Source organism: Rhincodon typus, chromosome 19 (assembly GCF_021869965.1).
Source record: "Rhincodon typus isolate 14 chromosome 19, sRhiTyp1.1, whole genome shotgun sequence".
In the NCBI taxonomy this organism is placed as follows: domain Eukaryota; kingdom Metazoa; phylum Chordata; class Chondrichthyes; order Orectolobiformes; family Rhincodontidae; genus Rhincodon; species Rhincodon typus.
The window spans coordinates 29,301,431-29,325,426 of NC_063350.1; the positions used below are offsets into that span (position 1 = coordinate 29,301,431).

At 39.4% G+C, this 23,996-nt stretch overlaps 1 protein-coding gene across 1 annotated transcript in view; it reads left to right on the forward strand.

The window, feature by feature from the left end:
- Window positions 1-21,169, forward strand: part of LOC109928487 (DEP domain-containing mTOR-interacting protein-like) — a 60,616-nt gene extending 39,447 nt beyond the window's left edge. Inside the window, exon 7 of the mRNA XM_048608566.1 lies at window positions 18,888-21,169. Coding sequence (XP_048464523.1) covers window positions 18,888-19,013 — 126 coding nt within the window. The 3' untranslated portion in view covers window positions 19,014-21,169. The remainder of the gene's footprint in view (window positions 1-18,887) is intronic.
- The last annotated feature ends 2,827 nt before the right edge of the window (window positions 21,170-23,996 follow it).

The following is a 23,996-nucleotide window of genomic DNA, read 5'->3' on the forward strand; positions in this document are numbered from 1 at the left end:
TGGATGAACACAGCAGGCCTGCTGTGTTCATCCAGCTCTACACCTTGTTATCTCAGATTCTCCAGCATCTGCAGTTCCTACTATCTCTGAAACAATTTTAACCCCACTGCGAAACCTCTTCTAAGGATGCCTACCCTGAAGAAGTTACCATCCTCCCTCCGGAAAAACCTCAGTGGATATCTGAAGAAGGGTCTAGGCCTGAAACATCAGCCTTCCTGCTCCTCTGATGCTGCTTGGCCTGCTGTGTTCATCCAGCTCTACACCTTGTTATCTCGCTTGCATTTATATAACAGTTAGCCTAGGAGAATGAATAGCTGCTAATGGGGACTGTTGGTGGCTAACAATGGGTTGTGTGTAATAGCAGACCATGGGATAACAAGGCCTGGTGTGTGTATGGGGGTTGGGGGGTGGGGTGTTGGGTGGGAATGCTTGGGGAAGGTGCCTCAAACCCTAAAATTGTTGAACTCGATCATGAGTCCAGAAGGCTGTAGAGTTCCCAAGTGGAAAATGAGTGCTGTTCTTCCAGCTTGTGCTGAGCTTCACTGGAGCACTGCAGCAAGCCTGAGACAGAGATGTTGGCCAGGGAACTCGGTGGTGTGTTGAAGTGGCAGGCAATAGGAAGCTCAGCTAACCGTTATCCACTCCTTTGTCTGTTCAAATGTTTTTGTCTTTCTTTGGGCGCTATCTCCATCTATCATTTACTCCTTACCCATCCCCCACCATATCTTCTACATAAAATCCACCCTTTTCCTGGTTACCATCAGTTCTGAAGATTGGTCACTGGACTCGAAATGTTAACTCTGATTTCACTGCACAGATGCTGCCAGACCTTGTTTTTGTGTCTGATTTTCAGCATTCACCGTTGTTTTGGTTTTCCATTGCCTATACACCCTGCCACTATGGCGCCTACCTCATCTGTTTGTAGTACCGTTATACTACCTGCTCCAGAACCATTCTTCGCTGCTGGGCTATCTCGGAATGGACCAGCATCTGTGGTGCCAGCACCATCTTTAAGAGGTGATTATGCACCTGGCCAAGTACTTTCAGTCCAGAGTTGCCCTGTACTTTTTCTGACAATGCCCTGGACATTTCAAGAGAAACGAAAATTGATGCCCCGGTCTGTGGACAGGCACTTTAAGTTTAAAGATCCAGTTTGAATATTAGTGAATGGGTGGGTGGGTAAATATTAGTTTTGAGTAGATGAGTGAGGAATTTGGTAGGAACATAGAAATGTAGAAACAGGAGTAGGCCATTCAGCCCTTCGAGTCTGCTCTGCCATTGAATACTATCATGGCTTTGAGTGGTTAAGTTGGTGAGTGAATGAAGTAGCAGTTGAGTCAGGATAGCTAGGAGGTCCAGAGTGTGTTTAAGAGGATAGCCAAGTAGTGGACGTGTGGGGGAGGATAGTTGAGTGTTTTGGGATCATGTAGGTTGATGGTAGGGTGGAGGGTTGGAGTGCAGCTCATGAGGTACTTTACCAGGAGTTAGACTAGTTTTAAATGAATGAAAAATTTTCTGGCTAACTATCCAAGTATGTTAAGTGCATCAGAGCGTTTGACAGTACATCTGAAGTCTCTGTTCCTGACACAGAAATGGAGACATTTGTGGATTTTTTTTAGGAGCAGACATTAGAGATTGAAACTTCCCAGAAAATTTTCAAGTAGGTCAGCAAGCCACAATTTCCATGGGTTCCAATGCCCATCGTTGCTTATAGATCTTGTGTCTTATGAGCCAAAGACCAGAGGATTTGGACCAGAGTGTTTGCTGATAGTACCAATTGTAGGTTGAATTTCCTAAAGAGATTATAATTATACTATGAACTGGTTTGAGAAACTTCAAAACAAACGCAAAACACTTTAATAAGTGCTGTAATGAAGGATATATAGTCATAGACATTTTTCTCCATCATACATCCTCCTACATGATTTGTAGTCTTGCCAAAAGCGTGGTAGGGAGGAGTAATGGAATGCATTCAAATCAACATCACTGCTCTGTTGATTGCTAGGAGACACTAAAGAAACTCCTCATCTAATCTCCTACTTTCAAAAAACAAATATCTGGTGTCCATGTGATGCCTCTCTATACTGTGTAACTCGGATGTGGAACTGAGCAGAATTTAAGAATTTGTAACCAAGTTCTGTTTTTCTTTGGCACTCTGTATTAGTTCGCTAAGATAGAACTAAATATTGCTTTTTTCAATATTATTTTGGAAACAGTGGAAGGCTTAAGCCTTTTCTGTGTTAATGAGTGCTCACCATGTAGAGCGCTGACATATGGTTTCATACTGTTAATATGCTTTGAAATTAAAATTCCTTGTACCAAATCTTAATCCTTAATTGTGATGGATTTAACTTGAAGTTTCACTGATGCACCAATTCATTTGAAAACTAGATTTTAGATTCTGATTCACTTTCACGTGAATGCATGGGCACATTTTATAGGTTCCTGATACTCCTAGATTAACTTTGTTTTACATTTGCTATTTCTCCATAGTTTCTTTGTATTTCAGTAAAATTGTTATCAGTAATTCACATTTTTGCTCTTGATTTCTTAAGAGTAGTGCTTTACCCTCTCTCTCTCTCTCTCTCTCTCTGTCTCTGTCTCTGTCTCTCTGGAGATGTTGTGTTTCTTCTAGGCTATGATTCTGTGGACACAAGTTAGGCACTTACCCTTCACCAAGTAGCTGTTCTTCATGCATGAGTCTTGAAAGTCATTATTTTCAAACTATTGGGCTATAAGTTAGGGAATCATGAGATACATGACCAAGGTGTGTGAACCTTGCAATTCATACAAACAAGGACATTCTTAGCCTCAAACTCAAGCCTGAGCATTTAGTTATTCTGAGCCGAGTTGAAATTTCCCCCAGAACAAAATTGCAAACCTAATTGGGATGGAGTGTGATTGTGATTCATACTTAGAGGTCATGAAGTGCACTTATTCCAGTACAGTTTCTTAATTATACTTAATTTTAATCCTATTGCTGAGCACTCCATGCTATGAATGTGACCCACTGGGAGCTCAGCACTTGTGATAGGATCCTAGTGTGCTGCTGTTTAATTTAAAAGCTGCAGCAAGTTAATGGGGATACCAGACTTATAATTATTTTACAGGCTGGGCAAAGTATTTTTCACTTAAGGGAATTTCTGTTGGTCAGGCAGGAGTGCAAGAACCTAAAGATTTTTCAGATAATCTGGAAGTGCTTCTATATAAAGTCAGGAATTATCTATGCCCCCAAGGAATGTCGAACAGCAGCAGTTAACCATAATGGTCACTTATCCACATTAATGCCATGTACAAAATATGTTAATGACCTCATCATGCACACAATTCAATTGCAATCCTCCACATCTTCCAAGAATGAACTGAACGAAGAATAAGTATGACTTACATTTCACAGTCCCCATCTCTACTAGTGTTTGATTTAGTCCTGGTGAATGCTCAGGAAAAAGCACTGAGCGTTTAATACCTTCTGGAAGTGTTAATTCATTCACAAACTTAATGGTAGCACACTGCTCACCTAAAGGCCTTTCACAGCCTTAATCTGTGGTCAGGGATAGGAGGATGTAGAGGTCGGTGTTGTCCAATTGGTAGGAGATTCTTGGCCCAAGTGTGGACAAAGGCACAAACTGTGGGGAGGATGAGCAAACTGAGCAAAACTCGGTGGCACAGTGCACTATTCACATGGCGGGAGAAAAGAGAAATGTAGTAGTAATACGGGATGGATTAGTTAGAGGAACAAATCTGTTCTCTGCATTAAAGGCACAGAGTTCAGAAGGGTATGTTGCCTATCTGGTGCCAAGGTTCCGGACATCTCTGAGGCTGGGGAGGAACCTGGAGTGGGCAGGGATAGATCCAGTTGTTGTGGTTCACGTAGGTACCAACAACATATATAGGACTTGGAAAAAAATTCTGCTGAGAGATAATGAGCAGTTTCGAGGCTGAATTTAAAAAAACAGAATGACAGGAATGATAATTTTAAGATTATGACCCGAGTGACAATGGAAATTGGTGTTGGGTAAATAAAATTAGAGGTAAAGGTGTAGCTCAGTGATTGGTGTGTGAGAAATGGAATCTGTTTCAAGGGGCACTGGCACCAATAGTGGGGAAAGAGAGAGGTGTTCCATTGGTACACACTTGATTTGAACCATGCTGAGACCAGTGTCCTGGCGAATCATAAAACTAGAATTGTAGATAACATTGTAAACTAATGAATTGTTGAGAACGTTCAATTGAAGGGAAGTCTGAAAATCAAATAGAAACAAGTGAATGCAAAAGATTCAGTGTAGTAAAGAGGTGAATGATAATCAAAGTATGGCAGGAAGGAGCAAAAACAAAGCCAGAACAGTGCGGAAGAATTAGACCCAGAATGTCTAGTAAAGGTAAAAAGTCAAAGTCTAAGACTCTTTATCTGAACGCATGCAGTATTTTGTAACAAGATAGATGAGTTGATGGCACAAATAGAAATAAATGATATGACATGATATTACAGAGGTGTGGTTGCAGGGTTGACCAGGATTTAGAATTCAATACTCAAGCTTTTCAACTTTCTGGAAGAATGGGCAAAAATAAAAAGGGGGTGGGTAGCAGTGTTAATTTAAACAAAAAAGGTATCCGTATGGTGTTGAGTAGTGATATAGATGCAGTAGATTATGGTGTAGAGTCAGATTGTGTGGAAATAAGAAATAAGTCGTGGATGGGAGTTGTTTATAGGCCATGAAGAGTTACCTCACTGCAGCGCAGACCTAAATTAGGAAATAATGGAGGCACTACAATTGTCAAGGGTGATTTTAATCTGCATATTGATTGGATAAATCAGATAGGCAGTGTAACACAGAAGACAAAGTTGTGAAGTGCACAAGGCATTGATTTTTAGAATAGTGTGTGCACAACCTATTTGGGAACAGGGTAGTTCAGACCAAGTAATGTGCAATGATGTAGAATTATTAAGAGATCTCTTGGAGAGAATAGCAATCACAACTTGGTAGAATTTCAAATTCAGTTTGAGGAAGAGAAACTGTGATGTTAAACCAGTGTCCTCTACTTAAATAAGAGCAATTGCAGAGCCATGAAGAAAGAATTGTCTTAAGTTGGCTGGGCAAATAGACTAAGAGGAAAGTCAGTGGATGAGCAGTGGCTGACATTTAAGCAGATATTTCATAATTCTAAGCAAAAAATTATTCTGATCAAAAAGAAGTACTCAATGAGAAGCATGAACCAACTGTGGTCAACAGTGGTGATCAATGAGAATGTCTAATCAAAACCTGAGATAAATGAAGTGACAAAAATTACTGGAAGGCTAGGGGATTGGGATTTTTAGGAACCAGCAATAGATAACTGAAACTAATGGGACTGAAGGCAGATAAGGAATTAGGACTAAATGTCTACATCCAAGGGTTTTAAAGGAAGTGACTGCAGGTTTAATGGAGGCATTGGGCAAAATATTCCAGAACTCACTAAATTTGGAAAGAGTCCCTTATTAAGGATGAAATAACAGGATAGTTAAAAGATTTGAACCATGCTGAGACCAATCGGTCAGCATGATTTTGTGTAATTCTGACAAATCTATTACAGTTCTTTGAGGATATACTAAGCAGATTTGATAAAGGGAAACTGATAGATGCAGTGTATTAGGATTTCTAGAAGGCTTTTGATAAGGTGCCACATAAAGGTAATTGCACAAGGCAGGAGCTCACAGTGTTGGGGGTAACATATTAACATGGATTTAAGATTGGTTAACTCACAGAGCATGAGAATTAATGGATCTTTTTTCAAGTTGAAAAGATGTAACTAGTGAAGTGCCACAGTGATCAGTCCTAGAGCTTCAATTATTTATTCTCTATATTAATGACTTGGAGGAGGGGCACAATGTAATGAATCCAAATTTGCTGATGCTACAAATGTAGGTGGGAGCGCATTTTGTGATGGGAACATAAAGAATCTGCAAGGGAATATAGGTAGGTTGGGTGAGTGGACAAAAATTTGGCAGATGGTGGTTAATGCAGGAAAATGTCAAGTCTGACTATTACTTAAATTGAGAGACTCCAAAAGTGTGCAGCACAGAGGGATCTGGGTGAAACACAAGAAGTGTGTGGGTGCTACAAGTAATTAAGTAATTAATTTGTTGGAGTTTTGGCCTTTATTGGGAGGCATTTAGGTAAAATAGTGAAGTCTTATTAGAACTGTAGAGGGTTTTGGTGAGGCTGCACTTTGAATACTATATACAGTTTTGGTGCCTGTATTTAAGAAAGGATATATTGGTATTGAACGTAGTTCAAAATAGATTCTCCTGAGGTGAAGGATTTGACTTAACATTGATGTTCCGACTAGTGGGGAATCTCAAACTAAGATACATAGCTGCAAAATAAAAATTCACTCGAAACTGAGATGTGAAGGAATTTCTTCTCTGAGGGTAATGAATATTTGGAATTCTCCATCCCAGAAAACTGTAGAGGCTAGATCAGTGAAAGTATATAAAGAGAAAGTTGATGGATTTTTTTGAAATAAAAAGGAGTTGAGGGTAATGAGGAGCTGGCAAGAAAGAGGAGTTGAGGCCTGGGATAGATAAACCATGATCTTATAGAATGATAGATCAAGCATGAGGGGATGAATATCCTACTCTTTCTTCAATTTCTTATAATTGTTAAGTGTACATACATCTGAAAACCCCTATTCTGGGCTGCAGGATATCATAGGAACATAATAACAGGACTAAGACATTCAGTCCATCTAGTCTGTCCCACATTTACTGCAGTTATGGCTGAGTGAAGTACCACCCCATCTTCATAACCCGATACACCCACTGGTAATTAGACATTTATCAGTATCTTCCCTAAACACACTCAAAGACTGAGCTTCAACAGCCCTCTGTAGTAGGGAATAAGCTATCTCAATGGCATCCTTTTTTTTTTAAATGTGTCCCCTGTTTTAGAATCCACAACCAGGGGAAGCATCTTACCAAATCTATCTTGTCTATCCCTTTAAGTATTTTATAAGTTTCAATTAGGACACCTTTCATTCTTAGGTTCTAGAGGGTAAAAGCCCTGTTTGCACAATCTTTCTTCACAGGATAATCCCATCATCCCAGGAACAAGTCTGGTGAGCCTTAAGCGTCTGTGTTCCACTGTATTCCACTGTAATGAATATAATTTCAACTCTTAAGTGAATATAACAGTTTAGAGAGTTTGGTGACAAATATATGGATCTCCGACCACGTAGAAGAGGAGGAAACTTTGTATAGCATGTGAATGGAAACTATAGATTGTGAAGTAGGAGAGCAAATGCTTCATGGCATATTTGTGATGACATTCTGCTCCTCCAATTCTACTGTACACTGTTACTGGTCAGCAAACTATATGGCAGGTCAGGAAACATTTATAGTGGCAGTCTCAATTATGTTCATTGGAGTTTGTTTTCTTTTCCTCGATATAGAGGCCTGACATTCCAGATTGGAGGAGGCTATCTTTTCCAGGCTCCAAATGAATGGAATTGTGTTCCAGTTAAGCACCTCACAGAGAGACAATAGTGAGCTATCTAATTACGACTCAAGTAGCTCTTGGGAGATGCAATACATTGTGTTTAATGGTACATGTATCTTTTGCCAATTGCTAGAGAAATGACCATTCATTTGCATACTAGTATCATTGCTACATATTTTCTACATGCTCATAATAATCATTGGAATAGGTGGGTTCAATTAACATGACCATGCTTTCCTTGCCCTTTGGCAAACTTGCATTCTATAATTGGAGCACCGAAATAATTCAATTGATCCATGATGTGGTTTTGATTCAGTATGAGATGGAATTGATATCACCACTAATGAGGCAGAAAGCTCAAGTCAAGATGTTTTGGACTCAAAACTCAAAATTTGTCTCCAAATAAATGGCCCCTGTGCATACTATTCTCACTAATAATTTTGCAGACAGGAACATATACATTGCACCTGTTTCAACTCAACAAAATAGGTGACAGTCATTTGCTGGTTTATTTCACAGGGCAATCCCTATCAGAGTCAACTTGCCTGGTTTAATGTTTAATGAAGTCTGGCAGTTAATTGTCAATTAGCATTAATGAGTGCATTCTCCATGGCAATATCTCCAGTAATCAGTTAAGGCCTGGGGCAGATCAGCCATGATCGTAATGAATGGCAGGACAGGCTTGAGGGGGCTGAACGGTCTGTTCCTCTCCTATTTCTTATGTTCTTTCTTGTCAAATAATCAGAATTCTCCTATCATGCTGTAAAAATGTTGGTCTTGCCCTTGAATTTGTATTTTTATTAAATGCTCTAATGACGGACAGAATGAAAGCCTTAACAAAGTATATTAGTTTTTTTAGCTATACTCAAATACTGCACTACCAAACATCTATTGTTGTTTACTCACTTACCAATTTAAGGGAATACTCTCCATTTCCCTGGATCATGCCATTTCTACAACAGTCAAGAAATATGGCATCATCCAGGACAAGGTAGTCCACCTGTCAAACACCCTTTAAATATTCACTCCCTCTTCCATTGACAAGTAATGACAGTAATGTGTACCATGTGCAAAGTATACTCCAGCAACTCGCTAAGGCTCCTTAGATAGCATCCTCCATACCTATGACCTCAGGTATCTAGAAGGTCAGAGGCAACAGATGCATGGTATTTCCACTACTTGTATATTCCTCTTCCTCTTCCACCCAAGCATCATCCAATTTTTAGCTATATCACCGATCCTTCACTGTCACTAGGTCAAAACCCTGGAACTCCCTTCCTAACTGCGTTGTGGGTGTACCTACACCACTTGGACTACACCTCACTGTCACCTTCTTGATGACAATTATGGGCATGAAATAAATGCTGGCTGAGCCAGCAACGCCCATGCCTGATGACAGAATGAATAAAAGTACATAGTACCAAGAGTTGTCATCTTGCCACGTCTTCTGATTTTGAAAATTCTATTTACTTGAACTCATTTTTATTGACACAGTGCTTATCCATTTTGCTAGACATGTCAGAAACACTTGGTGTAGCTATTGAAAGGAGTGCAAAAAGAAATTGCAGCTGGAGCAAGTGGTACCATAAACCTGCTTGTGGTTTGCAAGGCTCTCTGTTTGTTAAAATTAAGTCAAATCAGTTCGGCACTCCATATCTGAAGTGGATATTATACAATTTCTGTTGCGTGCATTGATAAATAGCTTTCACCTCCCTTTTACCTCCTCCTAAGGGGTGTGACTCTTGCAGTTCTTGCAGTCAACTAAGTAGCTATTTTTGGCAATGAATAAATGGTGTCCACAGAACCATAGACCAGGAGGATTTTTGTATCTTGAGGTAAACAGGGTAGGCACAAAACTTAAAAAATCAGAAGCGAATGTGTGAATTGATTTTAATCAGTTGATTGGAATAAAACGTAGTATGAAAATGAAACAACCAGAAGACAAGTTTAGAAGCAGAAGGCAACTTTCAGACTACGCCCATGTGTTCTCTTCAAAGAGTATCAGGATCTAAAAGCCCTGACTAATTAAAGTCAAATTGCCTAGTTTAAAATTGATCAATCCTGGCTGTTAATTATAAATCAGTGGTATTTGGTGTATTCACCATAGCAGGGCTTCTCCCAGAGCTTGCTCACCAACCAGTCAGCACTCTCCTCTCATACAGTATATAAATATTGCTTTACTTTTGAATTTGAACTCTTGCAAAAATGTCCTGATGAGCTCAAAACAAAAAGCTTTGACAAAATGTCTTTTTTCAGCAATGATCATGAAGACCAATACTGTAACATTCCAGCAATGGAAAGAAAGTTGGATTTGTTTCAGACCAGATTGCAATAGCACTCTAACAATTAAGTCAGCTAAATATTACCAGCCATGTTCCATAATTTGACACAATTTTGGATTCCTAAATACTGATTTACATTGTTCAAGTTATAAGGATGAACCTTGTAGGACATTGGATATTGAGGTCACTAATGACGGTGCTTACCATGCGCTGTATTAATAACAGCCTGCAGATGTTTCGTAAATTTTAGATCATAGATCATAGAAGATTGTAGAATCCCTATAGTGTGCAAACAGGCCCTTTGGCCCATCATGTCCACACTGACCCTCAGAGCATCCCACCCAAACCCATCCCCCGAAAACCCACCTAATCTACACATCCCTGAACACTACGGGCAATTTAGCATGGCCAATCCACCTAGCCTGCACATCTTTGGACTGTGGGAGGAAATTGGAGCACCCGGTGGAAACCCACGCAGACACGGGTAGAATGTGCAAACTCCACATAGACAGTCGCCCGAGGGTGATATTGAACCTGGGTCTATGGTGCTGTGATGCAGCAGTGCTAACCACTGTGCAACCGTACCACCCTAACAACCTGAGAGCAACAACCTGCTTTTCTAGGACAAGATGGTAAGTGTGAGCAGGGTTCTTCAGCCAATCACATTAAAGAATCCTCACTGAAACATGTCGTCTAAACCAGGAACGATAAGTTAGAATTTTTAATTTATTGATGAAGCATAAATAATATGATGAAAAGGCAAATCGGGTTAAAATAGAGAGATGGAGAGAGAAGTTTGAAAATATACACAGCAATAATTAAATTTCCAAGGAGGGAGACTTCATACATGTAATGTAAATTCTCAACATCAAAGAGGTTGTGTGGAAATTAAAACTCCACCTGGGACTCAGCTTGGAGGCATGAGAAGGATTGTATAATGGGGTGGGATGAGTTGTGTGGAGTTCCCAAATCCTCCTTGACTCCTGCCATTTCAGCCTAGGGTGGAAAGTTTTTAGGACAGCCTTCCTGCGCAGTGACCAACTGAGGACAAAAAGTAGCAATTTAAGGGTGTCATCCTGCCATTGTTGGCATCCAGCCAACAGCAGGCATAGTACATCACATGGGCAAAAACCCTGAACCCTGAAAGGCATGGTACAAATGCAAAGTTTTACAAAATTAATATATTTTGAGTTGTCTCTGATTCAAGGTGCAAAGTGAAAATGAAATGGATCATGTGATTTGCTACGATTTCTGCTCTACAGAAAGGCTGTGTGACTTGGTTACCGTGGAGATAGGAAGGGCACTATATATGTATATGAAATATATGTATTACATTTCACAACTGTAAAAAGAAAGCAAGAGCTGTGAACTCGAACAGACATTCATTGTTTTTGGGACAGAAAGAGAGAAGGAGAGGTCTGTCAGAAAGACGAGAGGTTGGGAGGCAGTGTCGTATTAAAGCTGGACTATTGATCCAAAGATCTCAATGATAATCTGGGGACTCAGGTTCGAATCTGGCCATGGCAGTTGGTGGAATTTGGAATCAATTAAAAATCTAGAATTAACAGTCTAATGATCATGAAACATGTGTTGATTGTTGGAAAAACCCATTTGGCTCATGAATGTCGTTCAGAGAAGGAAATCTGCCATCCTTACCTGGTCTGCCCTACATGTATTTCCAGACCCACAGCAATGTGGTTGACTGTTAACTGCCCTCTGTGCAATTAGGGATGGCAATAAATTCTTGCTTAGTCAATGTCCTGTGAATTAATTTTAAAAAGGCTGGTGTGGTCAGCAAAAGGGATTGTGCTGATGTTCTATGTCACCAGGTAGGATGCAAGAGGGAACATTGTCTCTGGTCAACAAGAGATATTCCCATGGCAATCTAAAGACTCTACAAGATTTGCTGTGGTGAAGCCAGAAGCAGAAATTGCCAGAGTCAATGTTACTGATAGCAATTGGTTTGAAAAGTCTGAAAACAGAGGGAAGCTCTTTCAATGATGCTCACTTAACATTACAACTTGATGAAGTGGGGAGGTGGGGTGCAGACATGAATCTGTTGGAAGCTGGAACTCTGTGTCAACTATGCAAATTAGTTTTGTGCAGACCATGCAGTACTTGTTGATGTAGGGTAATCATCACACTAAGACAGTAATAAGCATCATTTTTTCTGTAGCTCTAGCTGCCTACAAGATGATGTTTAGTCAATCTTGCATTTGGTTTTTGTAATAATAAGTCATAAAACTTGTAATCATGTTGTACAATTCCTTTAAGGTAGTTGCTGTTAATTCAAATACATTTCAAAAAGTTTTCAATGTATTTGAGGATGTGGCCTGTTGGTTGGGTTCCACCCACACAGCTTTACTGTCCAGGGACCTGCCAGCAGCAAGGGAGGGACCCACAGGAAATTTCATCTCTGACTGATCCTGGCAATCCTGCTCCATCTGTCTTCAACCTGAATTTCCAGGGATGATATTCATCCTCAAACTTCCGGCAGTGTCACCAATGACCATCATTCCCAGTGTCCCTACTGCTCCTAAAGAGATGCCATTCTTTGATTGGCCAGCAGCTCGCAGAGACAGGAAATCCACCTAATGTAAGGAATTGCACATAATAGAGCTGGAAACCCTGATGGCAGCCAACTGTTTGAATATCATTGGGAAATGGCCATAGCAAGGGTGCTACTGGTTTTCCAGCTAGAAGATGGGCACTGTTTTTCAGTGATTAGACTTCATGCACAGTTAAGAGTTCACTTACTCCTGATTGCATCAGTCCTGGCCTTTCCTTGTATGTTTAGTGCAAACGTGCTCCTGTTTCACATCTTTCCATTGATTTAATGCTGAATGTATCAATAAGGGACTTGTGCAACTCATGTAGGAGCATGACAATCATTTTTGTTTATTCACTCATGGGATATGGGTGTCACTTTCTGGGCCAGCATTTATTGCCCATCCCCAGTTGTCCTTGAAAAGGTCATGATGAGCTGTCTTTTTGAACCGCTGCAGACCATCTGCAGGAAGAACCACAATGCCATTACAGAGGGAATTCTAGGATTTTAACCCAGCAACAATGTAAGAGCAACAATGAAGGAACAACAATATATTTCCAAGGCAGGATGGTGTGTCTTGGAGGGGAACTTGCAGATGTATTTGCTGCCTTTGTCTTCCTAGATGGAAGTGATCATGGATTTGGAAGGTGCTATCTAAGGATTTTTGGTAAATTTCTTCAGTGCATCTTGTAGATAGTACATACTGCTGTTACTGAGCAACTGGACAGCAACTTCCAGATTTTCACATTTAGCTGTGTATGTGTGGATGCTGGAAGTTATAACTTGATTTCCTCCACTGATAGCCTCACTGAATGCTCTTAGTGCAGAATCTGGTCTGTTAAGTCTTTAACTAACGTTTTAAATCAGGATATGAAAGGACCGAGATAATTTTAACCATTCTGACAATATTTTTTTTGAAGATAAAATGAAATTGCACTAAAATTAAAACAAGCATGTAACAGTGGGGGTGTCTTGAAGTATTTCAGAAATAGCTATTGCTTTATTCACTGGTTGTTTGAACAATGAACTTACAGAACAATATCAAAGGGAAATCTGATTCAGTCTAGTTTTAACCAAAGAGAGCTAAATTCCTGTCTCAAGCAATGACAAATGAAGGTAACCAATATTTTACTTCTAGGCTTTCAGCATTCAGTTTAAAGAAGGCACGAGCATGTACTCTGGCTTGTATATGTTTTATGGCATTGCAATTAAATCAAAATTAACCTAACGTTTTAAAATGAAATCTATTTCTCTGTAGCTGTTGAAGGTTCTCCTTGGCCTCTATCAGCTGTTCGAAGACTGGACTTAAAGTGTCAAACTAAAAATTTTGTTTAAAAACAACCAACATGAAATAATTGTGAATATGTCTGATATTTCAGTTGCTATAAATCTCTCTATACATCCATGAACTGCAATTACAATGTGCCACCAAACTATGCAGATCCATTGATATTGGCATTTAATGTTTTGAAGATAAGCAGATTTTATTTTCATCCTCATCAGATTAACTGTTTTTTTCTAAACAGTACAAAGGAACTAAATTTGCCAATGATACAAAAGTCGATAGGAAAGCAAATTGTGCGGAGGTTACAAAGTGTCTGCAAAGGGATATAGATAAATTGAGTGAATGGGTATGAAAATTAGAGTGTGACATGGGAAAATGTGAGATTGTCCACTTTGACTGAAAGAATGAAAAAGCAAAATATAATTAAAATAAAGAGAGACTGTAAAATATTGCAGAGTAGAAGAATTTGAGTGTATATTATACATCAATTACAAAGGGTTAGCACTCATCTGCAGCTAAGTAATTAGGAAGGCAAATGGAATGGCAGTCTTGATTGCAAGTGGGCTGGAATATAAAAATAGAGAAGTCTTCAGACAACTTTACAGGACATTAGCATGACCGCACCTAGAGTACTATCTACTCTTTTCATCTCCTTACTTAACAATATATTTGAATTCAAAGCATTTCAGAGAAGGTTTATTAGACTGACCCTTGGGTTGAGGAGGCTGTATTATGTTCTTATGTTCTCCATGGCATTTTCTGTCCTTTTTCCCCTTTGCAACAAATGCATTCTCCTCCCCTTTACAACTGATCGCTTCTTGCTCTTATCACTCTTTTTAACCACCAACCTCTCACATTGCACAAGATGCCAGCTTCCCTCATCAACTCACCCAGGATGCACTGCCCCCTGGCCTAACCCAGTATACTCACTGCTTCACAAGCCTTGCCCAGCAGACTGACTACCCTTCACTTCCAGGCTTCTCCCAGCAGATTCTCTTCCACCCTACAGTCTTGCAGTTCAGATTCAGACCTGCTTAGCCTTGTCAGTCTAATCTACCTCTGTTACCTAACTTCTTGCTACTCTTCCCATCACAGACTACCTTACTCTCACATTTGCTGCTGGTTGGTTCCCTAGTGAAGCAATCAGCAGCAAATGCAGAGGAAGAAGCAACTTGTGATTGGAGGAGCAGGTCCTTATAAAATCTCTCAGTCCTACATTTAGAGGTAGAATTCATCTGATTGGTTGACTCTGTGATTAATTTTTTCCAACTGACTTGCCCACTTTTGGCAGCAATTTCACCTGCCCCCACAACTGGCATTGGGCTTGACAGTGTAGGTGCTGAGAAGATTGTTTGTCTTATGGGGAGTGTAGAACTAGGGGAAAAATAAAACCAAGAATGTTGATGCTAGAAATCAGAAACCCAAACAGAAAGCAGAGTTATCATTTCAGGTCCAGTGACTCCTCTTCAGAATGGAACTAGGGGACATAATTAAAAGTCAGGGGTCTGTCATTTAACACTGAAATAAGAAGAAATTTCTCCCCTGAGAGTTGTTAGTCTTTGGAATTTGCTTCCAAAGAAAACCAGCAAGTTGGGTGATTTAATATGTTTAAGCTGAATTGGACAGATTTTTGGTCAATAAGCAGGGAAGTGAACTTGAGATCACAATTAGATCTTATTTAATAGCACAGCAGTCTCAACAGGCTGAATGGCTGACACCTGCTTCCATTTCTTATGACCTTATGAAGGTCAACAGTAAAATCAAGGGAAAAACAAAACAAGTTTATCATTTTGTAGACTCTGAAGCATCAGTAGGAGACTATTTGGGCTTCATGCCCATTGTATTTTGTCCATCATAACTATCTATGCTAATCCGATGTCTGTCTTTCTACACTTAATATTTTTTCCTCAGATTTTCACTCTGTTCCCCCTCAAATATGCTTGACTCAGCTTCAGTAGTAACCATTGATGATACATTTCATGTTTGTATAACATTTTGTGAAAGTCAATTTATAGGTAGGACAATCTATAACATCAAGAATATTGTGAGATAGCAAGAACTGCTGATGCTGGAATCAGAGGCAACACAGTATGGAGCTGGAGGAACACAGCAGGTCAGGCAGCATCAGAGGAGTAGGAAAGTTGACATTTTGGGTCAGGACCCTTCTTCAGAAATCCCATGTTCCTCCAGCTCCACACTGTGTTATCAAGAATATTGTGTTTTGTTTAAAAATGTGGTAAATACAAAATAATTTCTTTTGCGATCCACTGAATCCATTATTGATCTTCACTTATCTTCCAAAGAAACCTCTTGAACAATCTGCTTCAGTGCACATTTCTGCATCTTTGTCTCTCTGTTGCTCCACCTACTGTATGAAGTGTGTTACTGTTGGGCTTCCATTATTTTTTACCAATAGTTTGCATTGAAATTCAATTCTGTTTTCATGTGTTTACAAATTTCAACTTCAAGATACTTGAGTATGATATTAACAGTTCATGGCTCCCGGATAGTAAATTTGCAGGTGGGACTGCTGCATTGTTCAACTGCGTCACTGACCATTAGGGTGATGCTAGGACTTTTTAGAAAATTCTGAGCATTTGTTACAAACTGTGGCTGATGCTATTAATATAAATGATGGCATCTGCAATTTATACCATGACTTACTCTGTGCTGTAATCTCACAGGATATCTGCGCTGCTTTGCAGAAATGCTTATCAAAGAAATTGTCATTGTTCCACAACCATGTCCTCTCTACACTAATCTCTTCCCCTATCAAATTCCTTGATTTAAGGGTACTTTGCAGCTGTCAATAACTGTTACAGGTTGGCTGTTTGGGTTACTGTATGGTGTTACTGGGTTCAGAATTAGCAAGCTATTTAATCATTCAGCTGGTGTCTATCAAAAATAACTATGTAATATATTTATATCTTGATTATAGTCTTAAGCAGTCCACCGGTTTTATCATTAAACCAAGGTGCAGACTAATTTATAATAAACTTAACGTCTAAAGTTGTCTTGATTTTATCTTCATCAATCATTGAGGGTATAATTTTTACCACAGTTCCAGGAACTTTACTTTAACCTTTATACTTCAAATAAAAACAGAATCAATAGTTTCAACAGCCAGATATTTTATCTCAACTGATATTATCTTTACATGAATATTGATGAAGTTTGTGTGCTAACTATGGATTACAGCTGGTAATGCAATGTAGTTAGGGATCACACACATCAGGAGATAATCTTCAAAATGGTTTATATCTTTAAAGTTTCCAAAATGTAGTCTTATGTCTGTTCTTCTTTGTTAATGAATCAGCAATTTAACTTGAATGTATGATTCAACATGGTATTTGATAGTACTGCTATATTGTAATGTAACAACAAATACAAAATGCATACAATTAGCATTCTATCTCCAAACAACATGAATCCATAAAGTTTCAACTTAAATCAGCTGAAGTATCCTGAAACTTTTACTTCAAGTTTAGCATATAAGAATCATCACATAAAATCTAAGAGAGTTTATAAGCTCCCTAACAATTGTTGTCGTGTTGGATAGAATATAAACCTGGAAGTTAGAGATGCAAGAAGGATAATACAGTAATCACAGATATTTTAATCTTCATATTGACTGGAAATATCACATTTCTAATAATAATATGGAAGATGAGTTCATGGATATCGACAAGGAACTTTTTAGTCAGGTCAAAAGTAGAGATGTTCTCTGGGAATTGCACAGTGTTCAGTGCCATTCACAATACCCCAGGTATTGAAGAAGTCCATGACCACGTGCAAGAAGATCTGGATCTGGACAACATCAAGAGTGACTGTGGCAACTAACATTTGTGTCACATACAATAACCATCTCCAACCAGTGAGAATCTAACCATTGTCCCTTGATATTCAATGGCAATATCATTGCTGTATCCTTCAATATCAACATATAGAGATTATCATTGATCAGAAACGGAACTGGACCAGCCATACAATTACAGTGGCTAAAAAAGCAGTACAGCAGCTAAGAATTCTTCACCTTCTGGCTCCCCAGTGCCTGTCCACCATCTACAAGGCATAAGTCGGGAATGTGATGGAATATTCCCCACTTGCCTGGATGAGTGTAGCTCCAAAACCACTCAAAGTTTGCTGCCATTCATGACAAAGCAACCAATTTGACTGCCATCCCATTCACAATCTGCAGCAGTCACTCAGTTCAATGTCTATGCATTGTGGCAGCAGTGTGTACCATCTACAAGATGCACGGCAGCAACTCAACAAGGCTCCTCTGATTGTACCTTCCAAACCTGTGATTTCTACTACCTACAAGGACAAGAGATGCTGCTGTATGGAAACACCACCACCTGCAGGTTCCAGGGCAAGTTTCCCTCCAAGCCATACACCGCTGTGACTTGCAGCAATACTCAGTTCCTTTGCTGTCACCAGATCAAAGTCCTGGAATAATTTCTAATAACACTGTAGGTGACCCACACTCCAAAGACTACTGTGGCTCAATAACCCAGCTCACCCCTACCTTCTCAATCACTATGACAAGGAACCAACTAGGAAACGGATGACTTTGGATTAAATACCATGAGAAAAAGCAGGTGGTCTCACAATGCTTCCGGCCCAATGCTACTGGTCCTACGTTGCTGCAGAGAGGCAACTGTTACATTACTAGTAGCTTCCACATCCAGTGGCAAGGGGAGGGGCAGGAGGTGGGGAATAGCTCCTCTGGTGGCAAGATGTCAGTGGACACTTGATCTTGTCCCGACTTGTAGTCTTAACTATTTAAATTGGCTTCCACATTCCTGCCAGTCCAAGGGAAAGACACACAGCAGCAGCAATGCACTGGCGAGCTTTCCTGATCTGACACAGATTCAAACAAAGAAGTGTATAAGTTAGAATAGTGAATTCAATGTCAAAACCAACACAAAGTGAAATGAAGGTTTAAATTTTCTTTCCACTCCCCCACCCCTAACCATGGAGTCAGAAAAACTCTTATTCAGAACCTGGCGTGTTCATTGCACAAAGCCCCAATCTGATTGGTTAAGGAGATCCACAAATACCCTGTTGCCATGTGAGAGGCACTGTGACATTTTGATCTCATGTCTGGCACTTGCAATGCCATTCATCAGCCTGTCAGTCACTGCAATAAATGGGCTCATATGGGGGTTCAGTTACAAGTTGCATAAGGACAGTAGCTGGAAATAGCTCGGTATTGCATTTGAAAGCTGACATACATCATATATTTTATATCAATATGGACACAAATTCAGCATCTACTTTCTGTTTTCTCTCAGGTCAGACAGTTTGTTGTCTCTGTGAACAGCAGGCATGTCATGCATTTGGACTACAAAACAGTCAGCAACATAATCATGACTGGACCCCGCACTCTAGTGATGGAAGTTATGGAAGCAATTGAATGAGAAGATGTGTTCAATTGATTGAAAAACTGGTTGATTTTCACAACTGTTCTCAGAAAGCAAATGGTTTCAAATACTTTAAGCTAGAAATCATTATTCATGTAAATATAGGTACACAAATCTGGTTTGCAAAGAATCAGATAAATCAAATGGAATTTTTCAAAAATGCAGATTTTTCCCTTGGTTGCAGCTCCTGAAAAAGAGTAAGCATGTGGAATAAAGAGGAAATGTTTCGGTCTGATACCAGAGGACAGAGTCAGCAAGAGTTGTGCACACACAAGACCTGAGTCCATTGCAGCACTTTAAGATGTGCCTCCTCTTGGTCCTTCCTATCCTCTGGACACAAACAACTTGTTCTCCTGCTGAGAACATTCTGATTATAATGAACTCGGTTTTCAGGGAAGAAATATCACCTGTTTCTCTGTTTTGATGAAGCCTGTGTGAGGGAGTTAATTGGTGATCCAAAATCCTGCATAGTCCAGCACGTCGTTGGTTAAGAGGGTGCTGTATTTGGGATAATGTACCTATAATAGACAAAGGCTTCACTGTTTGCATGATATTTCTCATTTGTTCTAAATGTCATACGATTGTGTGAAGTATTTGTCAACACAAACGGTAATTTCTAAGCTAATATCAACTTGCTGAGAAACTTTACAGACATTTGATCTGTTTTTATTGTATATTTATAATTTTTTTATACCTTGAACAAGGGTGTAGGTTATACTGACATCTTTTGTTCACAGGATTTACCAACATTTTCAAGTGATGAGGAATTAGAGTTGCAGTTCTTACAGATCCAATTAAACCTTTTTGTATAACTTTATACTGTTTTAAAAGCCTATCCTGTAATCTCTATTGGAATGTGACACTTACAAGAAATAAAATGACCTCCCACTGAAAGAAGGCTGGAGCCAGGCCAGATCGGAAGCACCAAGGTCACGATTCCCTACTAAAATGAAAAGCTGGCTCTTGTCCAAGTTTCCATGTCACCGTTGAAAACAATCCATGCTTATCTGACTATGGAACCAGCAGAAGTGGGTTTAAACTAGTTTCTTCCAAAACCACCAGTGCTTTACCCTCCCTCCACAGAGCACTCACTCTGTACTACATTAGGATTTCCATTGCCCTTCTTAACTACCCTGTAAAAGGAATAGCAATGGTTATAAAGGTGTCTCTCTATTTTTCTAGATGTAGGACTACTAGTCAAAGGCATCTTGTATGTTTTCTTTTATAAAATGTTCTCTTCACTGATACAAAATTCTGCTCCAGGAGGGTCACATCCCAATTCATTCATGAGAAAGAAACTCAAGCTGTCACCAAAGACATTGCACACAATACAAGTGCTCTCAGGCAAAATTTATTCAGCAATTTTAAAGTGCCATTGTAAAGAAAAACTGATTCATGGTAAGTGCAAAGATATCTTCATTTATATTTTAGAATTAGGCAATAATGTAAGTAAACATTTCCTCTTTAATGAGTGAGATAAGTGCCAAATTATGACAGACGTTGTGCTATTTTCTGTATTAAATTGCCAAACACCTAAAACCTTTAACAACTTTTGGAGAAAAGAGATATTCAACCTGTAAAGCCAAGCTATATTCACTCTAGATTATAAAAGGGAAAATGTAAAGGGAAATATTGCAATCAAGACTATGCCAGTAATAAATGCAGAAAATGCTGGAAACATTACAGCAGGTCAGGCAGCATCTATGGAGAGAAAGGCAGTTGACATTTCCAGACTCCCCATCTCCTACATCCTCACCACCGAGAATAACTGCGAGGAGCTCATGGATTTCTTTGCCACTAAGATCAAAACCATCCAATCAGCTGCAAGTGCTGCCTTACCTCCCTTTTACCAGCTCATTGGGTCAGACTTCCTGAGGTTCACCACTGACCTAGTTCTGAATTTCCAACCTTCTCTACTTTTTCTTACATCTCCCTTCATATCCTCTGGAACCTTATCCATTAGATACATTGCCTGCTTCCTTGACCCTATTTCCACCAAACTGTGGAACACCTAACTTCCCTTTCTGGTCCTCTCATTAGTCATTTTGGGGTGCAGCTTCATTGTTCTTTGAAAGTGGAGTTGCAGGTAGACAGGGTAGTAATGAAGATGTTTCGTATAGTTGCCTTTATTGATCAGTGCATTGAGTGTAGGAGTTGGGAGGTCATGTTGTGGCTGCACAGGACATTGGTTAGGCCATTTTTGGAATACTGCATTCAGGTCTGGTCTCCCTGCTATAGGAAAGATGTTGCGAAACTTGAAAAGGTTTGGAAAAGATTTACAAGGTTGTTATTAGGGTTGGAGGCTTTGAGCTATAGGGAGAGGCTGAATAGGCTGGTGCTATTTTCCCTGGAACTTTGGCAGATGAGGTGTGACCTCATAAAAGTTTGTAAAATCATGAGGGGCATGGATAGGGTGAATAGTCAAGGTCTTTTCCCCAGGGTAGGGGAGCCCAAAACTAGAGGGCATAGGGTTAAGGTGAGGGGGGAAAGATTCTAAAAGGAACGTAAGGTGTAACATTTTCACAGAGGGTGGTGCATGTATGGAATGAGCTGGCAGAGGAAGTGGTGGAGACTGGTACAATTGCAACATTTAAAAGACAACTGGATTAGTATATGAACAGGAAGGGTTTGGAGGGATATGTGCCAAATGCTGGCAAATTGGACTAGATTAATGTGGAATATCTGATCGGCATGGATGAGTTGGACTCCAGGGTTTGTTTCCGTGCTGTGCCTTACTATTACTAGCATGGTTAGTTGTTCTCTCTTTTCAAGTGTTTTCCTCCTCTTCTTTGAATCTGTTATTAATCATGTTCTCAGGAAAACCATTGATCCTTACGTATTTGCAAACCACCCCCTATACCGAACTTCCCTTGCTTCTCCAAAATCTTTGAACAAATTATCACCTCCCAAATCTATGCTCATCTTTCACAGAACTCTCATCTTTACATCCCTTTCATTGATTTGAATCCTTTCAAACAAGTTTCTGTCCAGTTTATCATATCTAGATCGTTTGTTTCAAAGTCACAAATGACAACCTATCTCACTGTCACAAAGGCAACCTATTCCTCACTGTCCTTCTTGATCTGCCTGTTGAATTTGACACAGTTGACCACACTGTCTCCACCAACACCTCTGTTACTGTCATAGAGTTGGATGGCATGTTTTTGTTGATTATATTCTAATTTGTCATATCATAGGCAGAGTATCACCTACGATGTTTCTCTTCCATTCCCACATCATAACCTCTGGTATCTCCAAGGTTCCATCCTTGCCTTTTCCTAATTCCTATTCAAATGCAGCTCTTCCAGGGATGCTTCATAGTTTTTGCATGTTCTCTGGCACTTGGTTCTCCCTCACCACATCTCTCTTGAGTCTTCCAAGAGAGTTATCAGACTGCTTACCTGACATAAAGTACTGGATGAGCAAACGTTTTGCCCTATTAAATATTGGCAAGATTGAATACAAATATTTTGTTTCTTGCTTGAAACTCAATTTTCTAGCTACCATTTCCATCCATTTCCCTGTAAACAGTTTGAGATTATTCACAGATTGGTGTCATATTTGACTCATGAGGTGAGTTTCCAAATCATTATTTGGTGGTAGTCTGTCAGCGCCCAAATACAAGAAGGTGTTGGGAATGACAAGTTTTGTGAAATGGTTTTATTTTAAATAGTTTATTTAATTTCAATTTAGAGGTCTTGTGGCTAACTGTATGGCTACAAGATTCATGTGATTCTTGTTGCAATAAAGGATTGTCTTTGACAGACTAAGGATTTGTAGGAGGCCATTGTGGTATTGGGTAACAGGAGTTTCCTTAAGTTATCCCTAAATTTCAGATGGGACAGTCTGCAAGAGTCTATATGAGGGAGTGCAGAAAGAGAGGCAGCTAGTCCTCTATCATCAGCGGTGAAAATGCTGGCCTTGTCAGTCACCACCAAAATGCAAGTGGGAGTTCAGGAAAAGAATAAATAGCCTGGGTTCATGAGGATTTAAATGAGTTTGGAAGAGTCACTAGTTTGGCTCGAGGGAAGATTCTCCAATTTGTCCCTCACTCTGGAGATCAGTTCTGGGGCTAGAAATTATCCAGCTTGAAATGCAAAAGGAAGTAAGCCATCGAGAGTTGAGCATAGCTTTGGGTTGGTTCTGGAGAGTGAATTATCCACTTCAGGAACAGAATAAATGGATATGATGAGGATTTTCAACTGCTTTAACAGTGAAGTGGTAAACTTTTCATGAATTTAGATTGTCAGTTGCCCTCTGAATAGTGTTTAGTTAATATTGCTTTTAGTTTATTTCTTATAGTAGAAGCTGTAAGATTTTAATCTTGTCATGTATTTAATCCAAACAGTCACTGGATATTTGAATACCTTTCTGCAAGTTATTGATTTGTACAGGGATTAAGACAGTCCACAAATGCTGCCTGATGACTAAGAATGCTCAACTTTTTCTGTTCTTATTTCTGATTTTAAGCATCCGCAGTGTTTTAGTTTTATTTACAGTTTTCTGAATTAAGTAAATAAGACAAGTTTGCGAAAGAACTAAGTGCTAACCTTAAATATCCATAAAATATTTGGTGATGGTCATATTAATCAAGAGACTTTTAAAAAAAATTACATTTTACATTTCTCATAACTTTCACAACCTCAGGATGTCCCTAATTACTTTATAGTCAATAAAGTGAGTTTTAAGTGTGGTCACTGGTGTAAGGTAAGGAATATATATATTAATTATCAATGTTTAATTTATTACTTTAAGCATTATGCACCAGATGCAGTTTTAATACTGTCAATTATATATTTCTTCAAATGTTTCATGACACTAGATGACATTGGATACAAAAAACTGTTGTTGACATCCAATAGATCTCAAATTTATGTCATAGAAAATAGGCTGAACGCAGGGAATTAGAACCAGAGAGAGGCCTGATCTTCTATTAGCTACATTTCTGATAAGACACCATGAAGGATGCTGCTCTCTTGT